The sequence below is a fragment of the Ailuropoda melanoleuca genome, chromosome 11, assembly GCF_002007445.2.
Source record: "Ailuropoda melanoleuca isolate Jingjing chromosome 11, ASM200744v2, whole genome shotgun sequence".
Lineage (NCBI taxonomy): Eukaryota > Metazoa > Chordata > Mammalia > Carnivora > Ursidae > Ailuropoda > Ailuropoda melanoleuca.
In genome coordinates, this window is record NC_048228.1 from 28538269 (window position 1) to 28555793 (window position 17525).

At 36.9% G+C, this 17525-nt stretch overlaps 1 protein-coding gene across 2 annotated transcripts in view; it reads right to left on the reverse strand.

Annotated features, from left to right (window-relative positions):
* The window catches only part of BANK1 (B cell scaffold protein with ankyrin repeats 1), a 279554-nt gene extending 278192 nt beyond the window's left edge, over nucleotides 1–1362 (reverse strand). Inside the window, exon 1 of one of the 2 annotated variants that reach the window (XM_034671448.1) lies at nucleotides 1092–1362. In XM_034671448.1, the coding sequence (XP_034527339.1) occupies nucleotides 1092–1161 (70 nt within the window). In that variant the 5' untranslated portion in view covers nucleotides 1162–1362. The remainder of the gene's footprint in view (nucleotides 1–1091) is intronic. The other variant, XM_011221343.3, reaches the window with a different exon arrangement.
* Between the last annotated feature and the right edge of the window lie 16163 nt (nucleotides 1363–17525).

Below are 17525 nucleotides of genomic sequence, written 5' to 3' on the forward strand. Positions count from 1 at the left end.
TTCACAACAGCAATTACCTCAAAGTATTCTTGAGTATTGAGTGGAATAAAAGTCATATTCTGGCTAAACTGTTATTCTGGCTAAACTGTTCAATCAAGAAGTTTGAACAAACTGTAGCCCATTCTGTTTAACTAAATTGTTAGGCCGAAATCACAAATGTTAACACATTAAGGTATCAGTGGCTCTAATTCCTTTCTTGCCAATTTAAAAATTGTCACAAATATACTTCCAATTTTAAGAAAAGCAGTCTTTTAAAATTTATATATTAAAAATATACACTACCCAAGAGAAGCATCATGACCTTAAAAAAATGCTGATAAGCTGTGAGAAATTCGATTCAGTAAATTAGTATTTTCACTCAGATTTTCTTTTGCATTTCTCACTGTGAACAGCTCCAGTAATCTTAATACCCAAGAGAAGGCTTTTTCAAAATTTCAAAATTGAACACTTTATAATCATTATAAAGTTCACAAATACATTTGAAACACTCTAAAAGAACTGATTGCCACCGCCTTAAGGCCCGACTGATCTATAAATCCATTTCCGTATTCAACAGCATTGACGGTTTCTCCTTTCAACAAGTTAGCGAAATGTGTGGCGTGACGAGGCTCTCCACAGAGTCAGTTGTCCGATGAGCAAATCGCACGCCATCCTAGCAATTTTCCGGGGTGGATTTTGTAAGGCCGGGCAGATAAACCGGACAAGCGGTTTTGCAATAACATGTTGACAGAATTTTTAGAATTACGCAGGACTTTAAAATACGCGCTTCACTTTAAAACCCGTCTCAAGGTGACTGGAGGAACTGGAGACCCCTGTCCCAGGTGCTCTGGAAAGTTCCAAGCACTCCAGAGTTGGCGGTCCACGTGGTGCGAACACAGAGGGCTCGCACCTCGTCCTGGCCAGCCAGACTGCCCCTCAAAGACGCCCGCCTCGAAGGGGCAGACAGAAGGGGCAGCCCCGGGGCCCCGGTCCCCGAGGCGCGCCGGCGTCAGCCGCGCAACTGTCGCCGAGGGAAAGGGCGCTCGGTCTCCACCGAGCCCCGGAACCCCGCCGGCCTCCCCCTCCGGCGGCCCGCACGCGCGAACACCCACCTGGGGGCGCTGGGCCGCTGGAGGCCAGCTGCCGGCTCCCGCCCGTCCGCACCGACGCTGCAGGCAGCATCGCGGCGGCCGAAGACAGGCAGCCTGCGGACAGATGCGCGCGGAGCCTCGGCCTCCGCTGCCTGAGCTGCCTCGCGAGCTCCTCTCTCGGCCACCGCCGCTCGTCGGAACACCCCGGGAGCCTGTGGCCAGCGGGTCCGGAAACGCAGTCCCGGGGCTCGGGCTCGGGCCACCGGGCCACCTCCCGGCCTCGCTGGGAGACCTGAGGAAGTGAAACTGCCCTGGGGCTTGCGCTTGCCTGCTTTTTAGGCTGCTCTGGTTTCTCCAAACACTCTTTGGTCCTGTTCCCTCCTCACCTTTTCACTCAGAATACCTGAGAGCTATGTCAGCTATTACTCCAACTCTTGACCCATTCTAGGTCTTCCACCATGCTTCCCATCTCCGGGATGAAATAAGGATACCAGACGTAGACACTTGCCGGGAAGGTGGAGTAATAGATATATAGATCTGGTTGTTCAAAATATAAAGATGTCGATGTAGACATACAGCTCAATGTTTTTAATATTTCATTTTGCCCAGACTTTGTAGCCTAGAACCATAAATTGTAAAGTGATTTAAAATCCCGTATAAAATTTTATTTCCCTCTCTTGCTCCAAGTCAGAACTGGGTCCAGTAAAAAATTAGATATGGATCGAAATAGGTTCTCCAAATAAGAGTTTACTTTGCTTGCTTTGAAGACAGAAATACTAAAACTTTTACCAGAGCCTTAATATAAATGTACCTTCTCTCAAGATCTCTAAATTAGTAATTTACCTTTTGAAATTGAAAATACTTTTGAAGATCAAATTGAAGATTTGGTAATAATTCATGGCTTAAATGTCCCTCTCCCTCTTTTTAGAAATGAAATCTTGGGGCTCCTGGGTGGCACAGTGGTTAAGGCACAGTGGTTAAGCATCTGCCTTCGGCTCAGGGCATAATCCCGGCATTATGGGATTGAGCCCTACATCAGGCTCTTCCGCTATGAGCCTGCTTCTTCCTCTCCCACTCCCCCTGCTTGTGTTCCCTCTCTCGCTGGCTGTCTCTATCTCTGTCAAATAAATAAATAAATAAAATCTTTAAAAAAAAATCTAAAAGGGAGAGCTGTGCAGCAACTATTTATTTCATGCAAAGTCTTTTTTAGTATCCAAAGTATCCAAGATGTTAACTTTTTTCACATATCTCGATTTGTTTTTATAGTTTATACCATAATAAAGAAACCTTGGAGAAATATGTGAAATGACAGCAATTCTGAAAGTGTTGCAGATATATTTTTCTGCTTTCCAATATTTCCTTTAATGTCATTATTAAGTTGATTTTCTGTATTTAGAGTTAATATAGCAAGAGATTTTATCTAATTTATGAAATAATATATTGAGAAGTGTGTTGTCTTCTATAAATACCTGTTTACTAAGAGATCTCAATACAATAAGGTTAAAGACAGACGAGAGGGTTTGGTTTGCAGGGAACATATAAACCACTGGTAAATATTTTCAGAAATTCAATTCTTAGGGGGCGCCTGGGTGGCGCAGCCCTTAAGCGTCTCCCTTCGGCTCAGGGCGTGACCCCGGCGTTCTGGGATCGAGCCCCACGTCGGGCTCCTCTGCTGGGAGCATGCTTCTTCCTCCCCCATTCTCCCTGTTTGTGTTCCCTCTCTCACTGGCTGTCTCTATCTCTGTCAAATGAATAAATAAAATCTTAAAAAAAAAAAAAGAAATTCAATTCTTAGGAACATATAAGTCTTTTTAAAACAACTCACTGGGGAGACAATGTCCTAACTGGTGCATTTGCATATGTATATATGCATATGTGTACATACATAAGTATATATGTGCATGTGTGTATATATACACATATATACATACATATACATACATATATGTGTGTATATATATATATGTATATACATATATTCTTCACAAATACTTCAACCATGATTTTGAGGAGGAAGAGAAAAACATTCCACCTTATGGTCCCAAATTAAGTGTCCAAATGTTCAAAGGCATTTTAGTTGTTCCATGGAAATACACAATGCTCACTCCCTCCATTCGCACAGAGATTTGTTAATAAGGATAGTCTTCAGATAGCAAATTGTGTCTGTCACATGTATGAAGCAACTTTCCTGTAGGAAGAGCCCTGAATTGGACATCAGAAGGCTATGGTTGCCATCTGGACTCTGCACCGTGCTATCTGGGCAACCAGGACAATTGTGAATATTTCTGAGCCTTGTATAATCACTAAATGAGGAACTTGAAGTAATTATATTCAACTCTCTGCCAGCTATACAATTTTATGATACTGTCTTCTCTAATACACATAGAATAAGATGTAAAATACACAGGAAAATTAAGCACATTTTCAATCATCACTTGGACAATTTACATCAATATAATCCTGTTAAACGTAAAAATGAAAGCAAAAATGTGTTTAAAATTTGGCCCTGATTTTTAAAAACTGTTTAATAAGGCTTTGTGCTAGAAAACACTGAAAAATCCTCCACTAAAGCTCAAAAATTTTCCAGCTTTGTTTTGGTTTTAGGTACTGAATGAGAATATAACTCTTGTTCTAAGTTATGAGGTACTGTGGACTCTGGGAAACAAACTGAGGGCTTCAGAGGGGAGGGGGTGGGGGACTGGGATAGGCCGGTGATGGGTAGTAAGGAGGGCACGTATTGCATGGTGCACTGGGTGTTATACGCAAATAATGAATCATGGAACATTACATCAAAAACTAAGGATATACTGTATGGTGACTAACATAATAAAAAATTATTATAAAAAAAAGTTATGAGGTAATGTTTAGCTCCTTTACCTGTTTGTTCTTATGTTTCATTACTGTTGCTGTTAACAGCTACCCTATTTTGTTTTGTATTATATGTGCCAAACACTGTGTATGTATTTCACAATGGTCACGCCCTTTGATTCTCAAAATAACGTGGTTTTAACCATATTTTACAAATGAGGAATCTGGGTTTTAAAAGTTTTGAGTAACAGAGGTAGAATTCAATCCTAGATCTGATTCCATAGCCTGCCCTCTTAATTATAATCTTCCCCTTCCTTTTAAGGTTATGTAAGGTCATTGCTTAGGATTACATGGACATCAGGGGCAAGGTTATACCTATATTCATATTGAAAAGTTGCTTTTATTTCCCTACCTGCTTTCCCACAGGAAATAATCTCACGGAAATAAACATCCATATCTTTAAGAATAGGCATGAACTGCACTCATAATTCATTATAATGTGGGCACTGTTTTGTTGAGGGTATGTAGACATTGTTCTCGCAAAGACAGGAAAATGTGTAGAGATCACAGACACACAGAGATGCTGTGACCTAAGTCTTACATGTATTCCAACTGCCCATGCATTTATGAAAAGATATTTTAGAAATGTTTTCACTCATTTGGTCTTGTTTCTCAGTGTCAAGCACATCTTTAGTCACAGTTGACTTTATTTTCCTGTGCTTTCTCCCTTAAGGAAATTATACTGTCTGAAATGCTGGGTTATCTCTTGTTTCACACTTGTTCTTGGAGAAGAGGCACTCAGTAATTCTCACACTGAGATGCTTTTTCAGGCAGAATGCCACCAGCAGCATGTAATCACAGATTTCTGATTTTACCTGTGTTACAGAATGACAAAAAATGCTAGCCACAGTTGGTTTCTTGTTTCTCAATATATCAAACTCTTGGATCCATTGACTTCTTCCCCTGTACTCTTTTTCTAGCAGCATATTGAAGGCCTCAATATGATTACCCCACTTGGTGGAGATTATAAGAGCCTCATGCTGACTCTGTGTTCCAATAAATGGACAGCTAAGGTTATTCGCTGTTGCCCTGTTGCAGTTGCTATGGCTGATTCCTTGCACCCTTTGCAGACTGGGTGCTTTTGCTAATGCTGTTGGCTTCATTTCTACTTTTAGATTCTGGATCCTTTTAAAAAATAAAACTGTTGTGTTTTCCCCGCCTTAAAGCAGTAACCTGTTGTAAAAGTGAAATAGTATTTTGCTTCTTCACGATTGTATGTACTGGACAATTTTCCTTTTGAAGAACGCATCCAGATCTTTAGACACTGAATTATATGTTATTCTCATAGGATGTTATTATACTTCTCATTTGCTAGCTCAAAACTAGAGGAAATACTCAGAAAGTTTGAAGGAATTTCCTAGCAATAAAACTTTTTTTGTTGTTATTGATAGGCTTTTCTCATTTTCTTATTTTTCCCTATGTTTAGCTTAGTTACTTAATACTAATCTAACTTTGTAATGGTCTCCCTGAAGATGTTCACAGTTTAATCCTCAGAACCTGTGTATATGTTACCTTACATTCCAAGGAAGTTGGGACAGAGGGATCTTGGGATGGGAAGAGTATCATGGATTATCCAGGTGGGCCCAATATAATCAAAAGGGTACTTATAAGATGGAGGCAGAAAAGTCAGAGACAAGGCATAGTGAAGAAACAGAGATTGGAGTAATGTGCTTTGAATATGAAGAAGGGAACACAAATGAAAAAATGCAGGCAGCCTCCAAAAGATGGAAAAGGCAAAGGAAATGGGTTCCCTGCACAGCCTTCAGACGGAACCAGCACTGCTGACACTTGGGTTTTACCTAGGTAAGACTGATTTTGAACTTCTGACTTCCAAACTGTAAGATAATAAATTTGTGTTGTTTTAAGCCACTAAATTTGTAGTAATTTGTTATAGGAACAATAAGAAACTAACATAACAAGTTGTGATAAATTGAGTGTTTGGGGAAATTCATTAATAAAAAACTGTATATTCTTCTAAATAAACATATATTAAAGAATGGTCACAGAAAAAATACACATTTATTTCAAGTGCACATGGAATATTCTCCAGGATAGATCACATGTTAGGTCACAAAATAATTATTAATAAATTTAAGAATATTGAAATCATATTATGCATCTTTTTTTTAACCACAACAGTATGAAACTAGAAATCAATTACAAGAAAAAAACCAGAAAAGCAAAAGTATGTGGAAGTTAAGCAACATGCTACTAAACAACAAATGGATCAAGAAAGGAATTAAAGAGAAAATAAAAAATACCTGAGACAAATTAAAATGGAAACACAATGGTTCAAAATCTTTAGGATGCAGGAAAAGCAATTCTAAAAGGGAATTTTATAGCAATATAGTCCTACCACAAGAAATAAGAAAAATCTTAAACAATATAACTTTGCATCTAAAGGAACCAGGAAAAGCAAAGCAAAGCCCGAAGTTAATAAAAGAAAGGAAATAATAAAGAACACAGTGGAAATAAAGGGAGTAGAGACTAAAATAATAGAAAAGATCAATGAAACTAACACCTGGTTCTTTGAAAAGATAAACAAAATTTATAAACCTTTAGATAGATTCATCAAGATGAAGAGAGAAAGGAATCAAATACAGTCATAAATGAGAGAGGAGGAGTTAACTGACATTGTAAATTTTTTAAAAAGTATATCACTATGAAAAATTATGCCAATAAGTTGGACAACCTAGAAGAAATGAATAAATTCCTAGAAACATACAATCTTTTAAGACTGAGTCAGGAAGAAATTGAACATCTGAACAGACTGATTATTAGTAACAGAATTGAATTGATAATTTAAAAACTCCCAAAAAAGTCCAGGACAAATGGCTTCATAGATTAAATCTTTCAAACATTAAAGAAGAGTTAATATCTATCCTTCTCAAACTATTCCAAAAGGAAGAAGAGGAAGGAAAGCTTACAAATTCTTTCTATGAAGCTAACATTAGCCTGATATTAAAACCAGAAAAGACACTACAAAAAAAAAAAAGAAAAGAAAAAGAAAGAATGAAAGAAAGAAAGAAAGAAAGAAAGAAAAAGAAAGAAAAAAAGGAGATTTCAGGCCAATATCACTGATGAACATAGAGGCAAACATCCTCAATAAAATATTAGCAAATTGAATTCAATATGTTAAAAGGATCATTCACTGCAATCAAGCAGAATTTATTCCAGGGGTGCAAGGATGGTTCAATACCCACAAATCAATGTGATAACAATATTAACAAAATAAAGGATAAAATCACATGATCATCTGAATAGATGCAGAAAAGGCATTTGACAAAATTCAATATACACTTATGATAAAAATTCTTAACAAAGTGGATTTAGAGGGAACATACCTCAACATAATAAAACCCATATATGACAAACCAATAACTAATATCATGCTTACTGGTGAAAAGCTGAAAGGTTTTCTTCTAAAATCACAAATACGACAAATTTTCACTCTCACCAATTTTATTCAACACAGTTCTAGAAGGACTAGCCACAGCAGTTAGAAAAGAAAAAGAAATGAGGCATCCATATTGGTAAAGAAAAAGTTAAACTGTCACTATTTGCAGATAACATAGTACTATAGACAGAAAAGCCTGAGTCCACCAAAAAAAATATTCAGTAAAATCATGGGATACAAAAGTAACATACAGAAATTTGTTGTATTTCTATACACTAATCATGAACTAACCGAAAGAGAAATTAAGAAAACAGTTACCCCATTTAAAACTGAGTAAAGAACAAAATGCCTAGGAATAAACTTAACCAAGGATATGAAAGACTTAGACTCCAAACTGCAAAAAATTGATGAAAGAAATTGAAGAAGACACTAAATGTAAAGTTATACCATGCTCTTGGATTAGAAGAATATTGTTGAAATGTCCATACTACCTAAAGCAATCCACAGATTTAATACAATCTCTATCAAAATACCAACAACATTTTTCACAGAACTAGGAAAAATAACTCGAAAATTTATATGGAACCATAAAAGACCCCCAAAAGTCAAAGCAATGTCAAGAAAGAACAAAGCTGAAGGTATCATAATCCCAGATTGCAAACTATGCTACAGAGCTGTAGTAATCAAAGCAGTACGGTACTGGCACAAAAATAGACAGATCAATGGCACAGAATAGAAATAAATGCATGCTTATATGGTAAATTATTCTATAATGAAGGAGGCAAGAATATAGAGGGGGAAAAGAGAGTCTTTTCAATAAATAAGGCTGGAAAAACTGGACAGCTACATGCAAAAATGCAAAAGAATGAAATTGGACCACCTTCTTATACCTTACACAAAAAATAAACTCAAAATGCATTACATACCTCAGTGTGAGACCTGAAACCATGAACCAACCTCAAGAGAACACAGGTGGTAATCTCTTGGACATTGACTTTAACAATATTTTTCTGGCACAGGTAACAACCTCGGTTTGTGACTAGTGTCTGAAGTGGAGGATCTTCAAGTGGAATCTCATGCTATCTCCAGGTAAATAGTGTCAGAATTTAGTTGAATTCTCAGACACCCTGCTGGTGTCTGAAAATTATTTGTTGGTGTGGGAAAACCTCTACACACACACAGACACACACACACACACACTCACATACACATTGGAATTGGGTCCAGCAACCCTTGAAGGATCAATGAAAAATATTTCTTCATGAAGATCTCCTGGAATCAAAACCATGTATACTTTTGAAGAAAAGAGAAGGCAGGGGTGATTTCTCTGTGAGTCTAGGTCAAATGTACATAGGAGAGGAATATTTAAAATTATATTGCAACAGAGAGAGGAGTTTAAGGCATGAGCATAGCTACCTCCTAGGAGGTAGCCTAAATAGCCAAAAAACAGAAAGTAAAAGGTATATTGAATTTGTCAAATGGCTAGAGATGTGAGTAGGAAAGCACTCTGAAAAACTGACTTGAGAAATCTAAGAAATATATTTAGTCCTGTGCTACTGAAAGTATTTTGTATGAATTTTCCTACATTTATTTCCCACTGATAAAAAAAAATGTGCCTTTTATTTTGGAAGACTGAAATTAGTATTGAAGAGTAATTGAATAGAAGATGAAAAATTTAAAAATTTAGGATTAAAAAGAAAAGCTATTTTCACTCTATAAAGATTTACTGAGCATCTTCTCTGTGTATAATATTCTCATAATGATATATAATGGACATTTCTTTTCTTTCTTTTTTTTTTTTTTTCCTTTTTTTTTTTTTTAAGTTTTTTTTTTTTATTTATTCGACAGAGAGAGAGACAGCCAGCGAGAGAGGGAACACAAGCAGGGGGAGTGGGAGAGGAAGAAGCAGGCTCATAGCAGAAGAGCCTTGTGGGGCTCGATCCCATAACGCCGGGATCACGCCCTGAGCTGAAGGCAGAGGCTTAACCGCTGTGCCACCCAGGTGCCCCTATAATGGACATTTCATATGCTAAAATATATAATTCATGAAGAGACCTTAATAGTATAATAATTAACAGGCAGGATTAATAAAAATTCAACTTAAAAATTAAAGAATTTTGTTTTATAGATACGATGAATTGTTGCCATGAAATTGCACTAAGGAATTTGAAAAAAAGGTGAATATTCAAAACAATTATAATGGATTATTACCTAGGCACTCAGCAATTTTGTGTTGAATTGACCACGATTTTTATGCTTGGAGTGTTTCCCGTAAGTCAAATAATAGTAATAGTAACAGAATAATTGTAGGAGAGTATTCCATTATAATAGAGAAGGAATAATATTATAGAGTAGGCAATGGGTTATATGGGATGTTTAGCGGATTAGAGAAGGGCATGGGGAAGTCGGCCTAGCCTTACAGTAAGAAAAACCCTCCCTGAGATTCAATTATCCCTACACCTAACCAATTTAAAGTAACTAAAATACAATCTCTAAAGTAGTCTTAATTCAGGAAAAGTGCCCCTTGGAACACTCAAACTATTTTCACAAGGGAACTTCAACTTACAATAAAACAAACAAATAAGAAAATTATAATAGATCAGTAAAACTATTATAGTATAGAGATAAATCACTTTACTTTCTAAATCTTTACTATAACTTATTCATTACTATAACAGCCTTAAAAGAGAGATTTTTTTCAGTCTTCTTTTCTTAAAATTCTGATTGAAGTGGACAGATACCAACTGTATTGATAGTTTCCCCTTTCATACATTTTGCACTTAGTAAGAAGGGATATGATTTCAGTGACCAACTGATAGATTGCAATTTTTTTAAAGATTTTATTTATTTATTTGACACACAGAGAGAGACAGCCAGCGAGAGAAGGAACACAAACGGGGAGTGGGAGAGGAAGAAGCAGGCTCCCAGTGGAGGATCCTGATGTGGGGCTCGATCCCAAGACTCTGGGATCACGCCCTGAGCTGAAGGCAAGATGCTCAACAACTGAGCCACCCAGGTGCCCCGATAGATTGCAATTTCTATCTGGCCCATCACTTCTTTTTTTTTCTTTTTCTTTTTCTTTTAATGAGAAATATAACCTTAAAGAAGAAAGAAAGAAGCTACATGTGAGGGAAGTGTGTCATTTTTTTCACCCTTTGCAGAAGTACTTATTATGCAAGGGTTGGGTAGTCCCCTCCCAAATAAACATAACCAATGAGAATGGTCTAATAGTCTGCTAGGATCCTTCCAGTTCTCAGAAGGAGGCCTACCTACCTAATTCCTATTCAGACACTAAGGGGAGAAAAGCTCCACCATCTGAGATGTGTCCAAATGAACTAGAAATCACAATACAGATGAGTATGAGACTTGCGGCTCCTCTGTGAATCTGAAATAGGCTAGTTAGTGAACTCACGCACAGTGCAGATTAACACTTGTTTAACCATTGTATATGTTTGTCAGAATCGAAAGAGGATTTCCTCCTTAAGAGTGGATTTGCCTATAAACCTAAGATTCAATGATCTGAGTAGAATTGGCTCCATCTTCTTATGTCCTCTGTACTTAATTTTTTACCATAACAAGAGTTACATAGTTTATTCTTACTGATTTAAATATAGATTTCCTATAATAAAATGTAAACTTCTCACAGGATCTTACTCATTTTTCTAACCCCAGGCCTATCATAGTGTCTTGTATAGAACAGATGACTAATAAGTATTTGTTGAATACATTTCCATGAGAACTGTTAGAAATACAAAGTTGAACAACAAAAATCTCAGGCCTCAAAGAGCTTTCAGTCTAATGAAGAAGACAGATTGTAAACTAATGACAATTTAATCCATATAGAATCAAACCATAAATAAAGGTGTTAAACACATTTTTAAGCCTAAAATGGAAGAGATTATTAAATATCATTAGGGAACCTTCTGGGCAAAGTAAGTTTTGGAGTTTAGTGTTCTAAGACTAGGGATTATTTCCATAGACAGACTATTTCCACAAAGAGATGAGGGGGGTAGAAAAAGGGAGCCCCTGTAAGTTTTTCTAGATTTCAGACTTTTGGGATTTAAACAGCTTCCCTGCTGGTAGTGTTATTTAAGGTTTTGTCAGAAGTCATGTATTCACCTGAACTCTTTTGTATGCAAATGACAGAAACACAGTTCAAAGCTGTTTATGTAAAATGAGATATTTTAATTGATCATATAACCAAGCTGTGGGGGAGGGCAGTGGTACATGTACCTGGGCTTTGTGGGAAAATGAAATAAAGAGGTTGTTCTCTCTTGCTTCACTTCTTTTCTCTTATTCTAGAATACCTTTTTTAAAAGGTTAAAAACATAACCCAGCTGAGGCAAACTGAGTAGGATTGAGAGTCGATCTCTCTGGGATCAAATTTAGAAAAACATGAGGCACAAGTATTCAAAGCAGCATTATCCATAATAGTCAAAAAGTGAAAACAACCCAAATGTCCAACAACTGATGAATGGATTAAAAAAAATGCAGTCAGTATGATACACAATGGAATATTATCCTGCAATAAAAAAGAATGAATTACTAATACACACTTCAACATGGAAATATTATGTCAACTTAAAGAAGACAGACAAAAAAGACCACATATTGTAATGTCCAGACCACATGAAATGTCCAGAATAGGCAGATCTTTAAGGACAGAAAGTAGAGTAGTAATTGCCAAGGGTTGGGGATTAGGGTTAGAAAGTAGATTAGTAATTGCCAAGGGTTAGATGAAGAATGACTGCTAGAGATTACGGATTTTTCTTAGGATGATGAAAATATTCTAAAATTAGATAGTGGGGTTGACTGTGGAACTGGATGAATACACAAATAATGACTGAGCTATACAATTTTAAAGGGTGAATTTTATGGTATGTGAATTATATCTCAATAAAACTGTTATAAAAATTCATAAAGAAGGGCTTTAGTTGACCTAGATTGATTCAGGAGCTAATCTTGCGTTAGGAAGGGAGGTGTGGAGCATGCTAATTCATCTTGCTGAGGTTAGGTGCTCATCCTTGGGACAATTAACAACAGTTGGAGAAGGAGTTAGAGTATTTAAGAAGATGGCTACACAAATCCAGAGCACATGATTGGATTAGAAGGAAATAATTTCCTAAGAAAAGGTGAAAGTTATTCCCAGGAGGAAGAGAGAAGTGATGTGGGTAGATCGAAAAATAGATGTCTACTCTAAGAGATAATTTTGAAAATAGATATGGCTTTGGCAATCAGCTGAAGTAGTGCTTGCTGTGGTGTATTGCAAGCCACTTCTTCAGTTATGTGGCATGCGTCTCCCAGCTACTGGGAGCATTGGCTAAGGACAGCTCACAACTGAGTTCTCTCTAGGAATTGCCCTTTGCAAAAAAAGAAGCTGCCTCATTGCCTTACAGGGAAGGTTCCTCACCTTCCCCATATGGCAACCTATATCCAGAAGTGGCTCCAGTGGGAGTTTAATGTGGGATTAAAAGGCTGGACACTTTTACACATTTGGTACATCTTTGAAGGGTAATTCAGCACAAGAACTCCTAAAAGTAGGACTTGAGGTCTCTGTTGCAACTGCTTCTTCGTTCAACTTCTTCCTTTGCCCAATTCTACTTCCCTTACCCCTTATGTGTGTTGTTCCTAAGAATATTTCTCAACAAACTTCCTCTATGTAAATATCATATGTATTTCCCAGAAAACTTATGACAGTTGGTACCAGGAGCAGGCCTAGGAAGCATACTCTAAAATGAAATTGAGCTGGATCCCACTCCAGCACTGAGAACATCATCACTGACATTGATAGCTCCTGGCATATGGTTTCAGTGTAATTGCCACTAAAACGTTTTTCAGTGGTGAACTGGGATGGGATGCCAGAGGAAAGGATTGGCTTGATGGCTGTAATATCTCAGACATATGAGAGGTTAAAGGAAAATAGTAATGATAAGGACTATGGAACTGCATGGCTGTAACAAAAACCATTGATTCATTGAAAGAAGAAAACAAATGGTGGAGGGTATTAATCATCAATATAAAACAAATTTTGAAAGACCGAGATCCTCCTAGGGAAGCATATAAAGAATAAAGAGATTCTCATCCCCTCTGGCTGGAGGTCAGAGAAGGCTAAGGATCAGATCCAAGACTTAATTTTATGAGTAGCAGAACTCTAGAGAAGTTCAAATTCTCAATTCCAACAAGTCTGCTATGCCAAGATCAGGGCTCTGACTGAGAATTAATGGACCCTGAAACTTGGGATGGTGATATTTGGATCTCTGGGCCAAAACATTTAAAAATTTTAATCTTCAGATTCCTCTCAACTCCGTGCCCAGGAATTACACCACTTCTCTATGAAAAAGGCTAGTACTTCCTCCTTGCTTGACAATGCATAAGCTTGTGCCTTAGAAAACAAGATATTTCAACTCTCCACATTATTCATCTCCATCTTCTCTCTTGGCCACCAGATGAATAATTAGGATCTAGCAGCAATATGACCAGGTGAAAAAGAATAGGCCCCCTAAGGGAAGAAAGGGTCTATAAGTCAAAAGATGGAAGACCTAGTCAACATGTGCCAGCAAGATTCAGGACTGGATCCTGAAGGAGGTGAATCAAATCAAGGGAGACATAAATTTGAATAATGGAGGGTTTTTTTTAATATGGATTCACCTTCCTGAGATATAGTATTTAACATCCTGAAGCCTCAGGAGATGAAAATGGTGCTAATACACTGCTTAGTTGGAACTGTGAAGCTTGGGGAAATTGATGGCTCATACTACATGAAGTAGAATTGCTACAGCAAATAGTAGAGTAAGGGCGATTAAAAGTTCAGATAAGCTTGCTAAAGATGATATATTACAGCATACAGAAAACTCATGAGATGACTGTTTTATGAAGAGGCCCAGAGAACACTGTTTATCCAAGTGACAAAGAATGTGTTACTGAGAGAGGAACCAGAATTGTTAAGAAGTTTTGTAGCAGCTGTCATCTAAAGGCTGCGGTTTTTACATAAGGAGGATCCCAGGAAGTAAAGGGATGATAGGGTCCCAAAATAAGCATCCAACACTTTAACCACCAGAAACAAAATGGGCACAATAATTGTAATTAACAGAAAGTTTGGCATGACAAATAGGAGAGTTGCTCTGCAGAAATCCGTGGAGATGATTACTAGAACACAGAGCTCCTGGGACAAAATAACTAGGCAGTTTACAAGATATTGTTTAATCTATAGTTTGTTCAAACTATATTTAAGAAAATTAGCTTTTAAACCTGAGCCATTTCACAAGGTCAGAACCCAATGAATGAAAAATCCTCAGGAAGAGGAACCCTGAATTACCATATCAAGTGTTCATGGTAATGGTTTCCCTAGTCCTTGCCCAAATCACAGTCATTTACTGTAGCCATGTAACCATGTATTACATACTGGAGAAATTCTTAGGTGTTCTATTGAATTCACATGCAATGCAGACTAACTCTGATTTAAACATGTGATCATCAGACGCTAAATAGGATTTCCTCTTGGAAACGATAGCTACTATTTTGGTGACCCACTAATGCACCAGTCCTGGTATGCATGCACTTGTGTAGTTCCTTTCTACAATGACTCAGGGACTGACCATTTGATTTTGACCAATGGAACACTAACAAGCTAAATACAAGCAGAGGCTTAATAAGGCTTGCACACTGGAGTTGGTATTTTAATGCTTTTCCTAGGAACCCAAAGCCACTACTTAGAGACATCCAGCCATCCTGATGGATATGCCATGTGGATAAAGAGAGATATCCAGCTGGTCCCTAGTTATTCCAACCACTCCTGCAGCTAAGGAGTGAAAAATGTGAGTAAAGAAGCCATTTTGGACATTCAAGCATCAGCAGTCACCACATGGAACAGGAGAACCACCCAGCTAAACCTAGCTCAGATATTAGAATAGTGGGAAGTAATACATTTTAAGCCACTAGGATTTGGTGTAGTTTGTTTATGTGGCAATAGATAAGTTAAAAACTTCTATAAAGGTATATGGATAATACAGGCACAGAAAATAACATAATTGGTTATTGACAGATTAGAGTCATCTAAGCATGGTACCTTATTCACAGTCTAATTTTAAATACAGCATAGGCATCCAGGGGACTGAGCTATAAAATGGGAAAGTTGCCATATATAAGAAGGTCACAGCCATCATTTATTCAATGTTCTGGGTTAAAACTCCCTTAAAAATATGATAAAAATTATACTGGCCAAGCAATTAGGATAAAAGAGGAGAAGTTAAACTGAATCGAATAAATATGATTGTAGATACCAATAAAATGGAATCAGAGAGGAAGAAATAATTTATATATTCTAATAATTTAAATCACATAGGTATATATAGTCACAGAAAAGTTAAAACATTCAATTTCAGGTAGAGGCAGTAAGAAATGAAAGTTCATACTATAAACCAAAGCTCTTGATGTTTTGAGACATTGAGAGCAAGGATTATAGCAGTATTTTCATTTCTGTGGCCTTAGAATCTGTTGTAGTGCCTAAAAACCAAAACCCAAACCAAAAACAGCACTAATGTCTCCCTATTATAGTGAGAGTAAAATCCATAGCCCTTTTATGCCTTCGAGGTTCTCTATGATTTGAATTTTACCCATTACCCTGATCTTATCTTTCAGTACTCTGTCTTCCACTTAATATTCCAGCTACACTAGCCTCCTTTCTGAGTTTCAAACATGTGAAGCCTGTTGCTGTTCCTATGACCTACCCTGGGTCAGGCCTTCATTTTCTCATCAGTTATATTTCAACTTAAATATCACTACAGAAGGTTCTTTTTTCCATTATATCTAAAGTTGTTCCCATCCCCATCACTCTTTTAGTAGCTCATGAACAGGCTTATCGCTTTGACACTTCAATCAGACCCAAAAGCACAGCAATACATTATTTTTTTATAATAATTTTTTTTATTATATTATGTTAGTCACCATACAGTACATCCCTGGTTTTTGATGTAAAGTTCGATGATTCATTAGTTGCGTATACATTATGAAATAAAATTCAAAATATGTAAGCACAGGGCAATATAAAGTCCATGTTATGCTAATAAGGTAGACTGTGTGTGCTGAAATACTGCCCAGATCTAACCTGAAATAGTATGTAAATGGTGAGTCTGCAGTTCTACAATCCTTAAAACTATTCCCCTCCAGCCTCCAGAGCTCTTCAAACATGGGCATGAGTAACAGGAGGAAAATGCAGGAACTACATTTACTTACACTCTCATTTCATTTTTTATGGCAATGTTCAATTACCTATCATCTCTCTATCTATTTATCTACCTATAAATCTGATTATTGTCTGTCTCCCAGAACAAATGTTAGCTCTATGAAGGCAGAGATAGTGTCTGTTTTTTCATCACTCTCCACCCAGTGCTTAAAACTGAATCTAGCACAAATGTATACTGCTGAATTAATAAATAAAAATTTGGGATTAGGGAGAGAAATTGTTTTATTCTAAGCCACAGCGTAGTCTACATGTCCAGAATAAATTCATGGGTATCTCCAGCAAAGTCTCAAATAGTAATTAAGTGCACATGGCTTTTACTTACTTCGGATAAGTCCTGAAAAAGAGTGATAGTGGGCAACACAGAATCAGACATTCCTGGCCTACTGGCCACCATAGTGTTCAGTAGTAACAAAATCCCACCATAATTTCCAAAAGCTGAGATCATTACATAATTAATCCCTAAAATTAATTAATTAATTTTTAATTAATTAAATTTAAATTAACTAAATTTAAATTTTAAATTAATTAAAAATTAATTAATAGTTAATTTGGACCTTTATCAAAATTTTTTATTGTAGTAGAAATGTTGGTTGAAAATTATCTCTTGATTATTGAGAAAATTTGTCCACATTTCTAGTGTTTACAAATATTTTCCTAACTTGCTAACAAGTCACTTGGTTTGAGACATATTTCACTAGAAGTTTTGAAGTAGAATAGTTCACATGGCTGAAATAGGATTAGATTGAGAGTCAAGAGATCTGGCATTGATTTTTATATTGCTATTTATACTAGGTTTGGCATTGGCCTTGGGAATACCATTTTACTGTAGCCTGAATTTCACCTTTTGCAAAATAAAATACTTGGACCCTAAGTTTTCTATGCTTTCTTTATGCTCTTAAAATCTAAGATCAAAATGTAGATCAGACATCCAATTTGAAGGTGATGATGA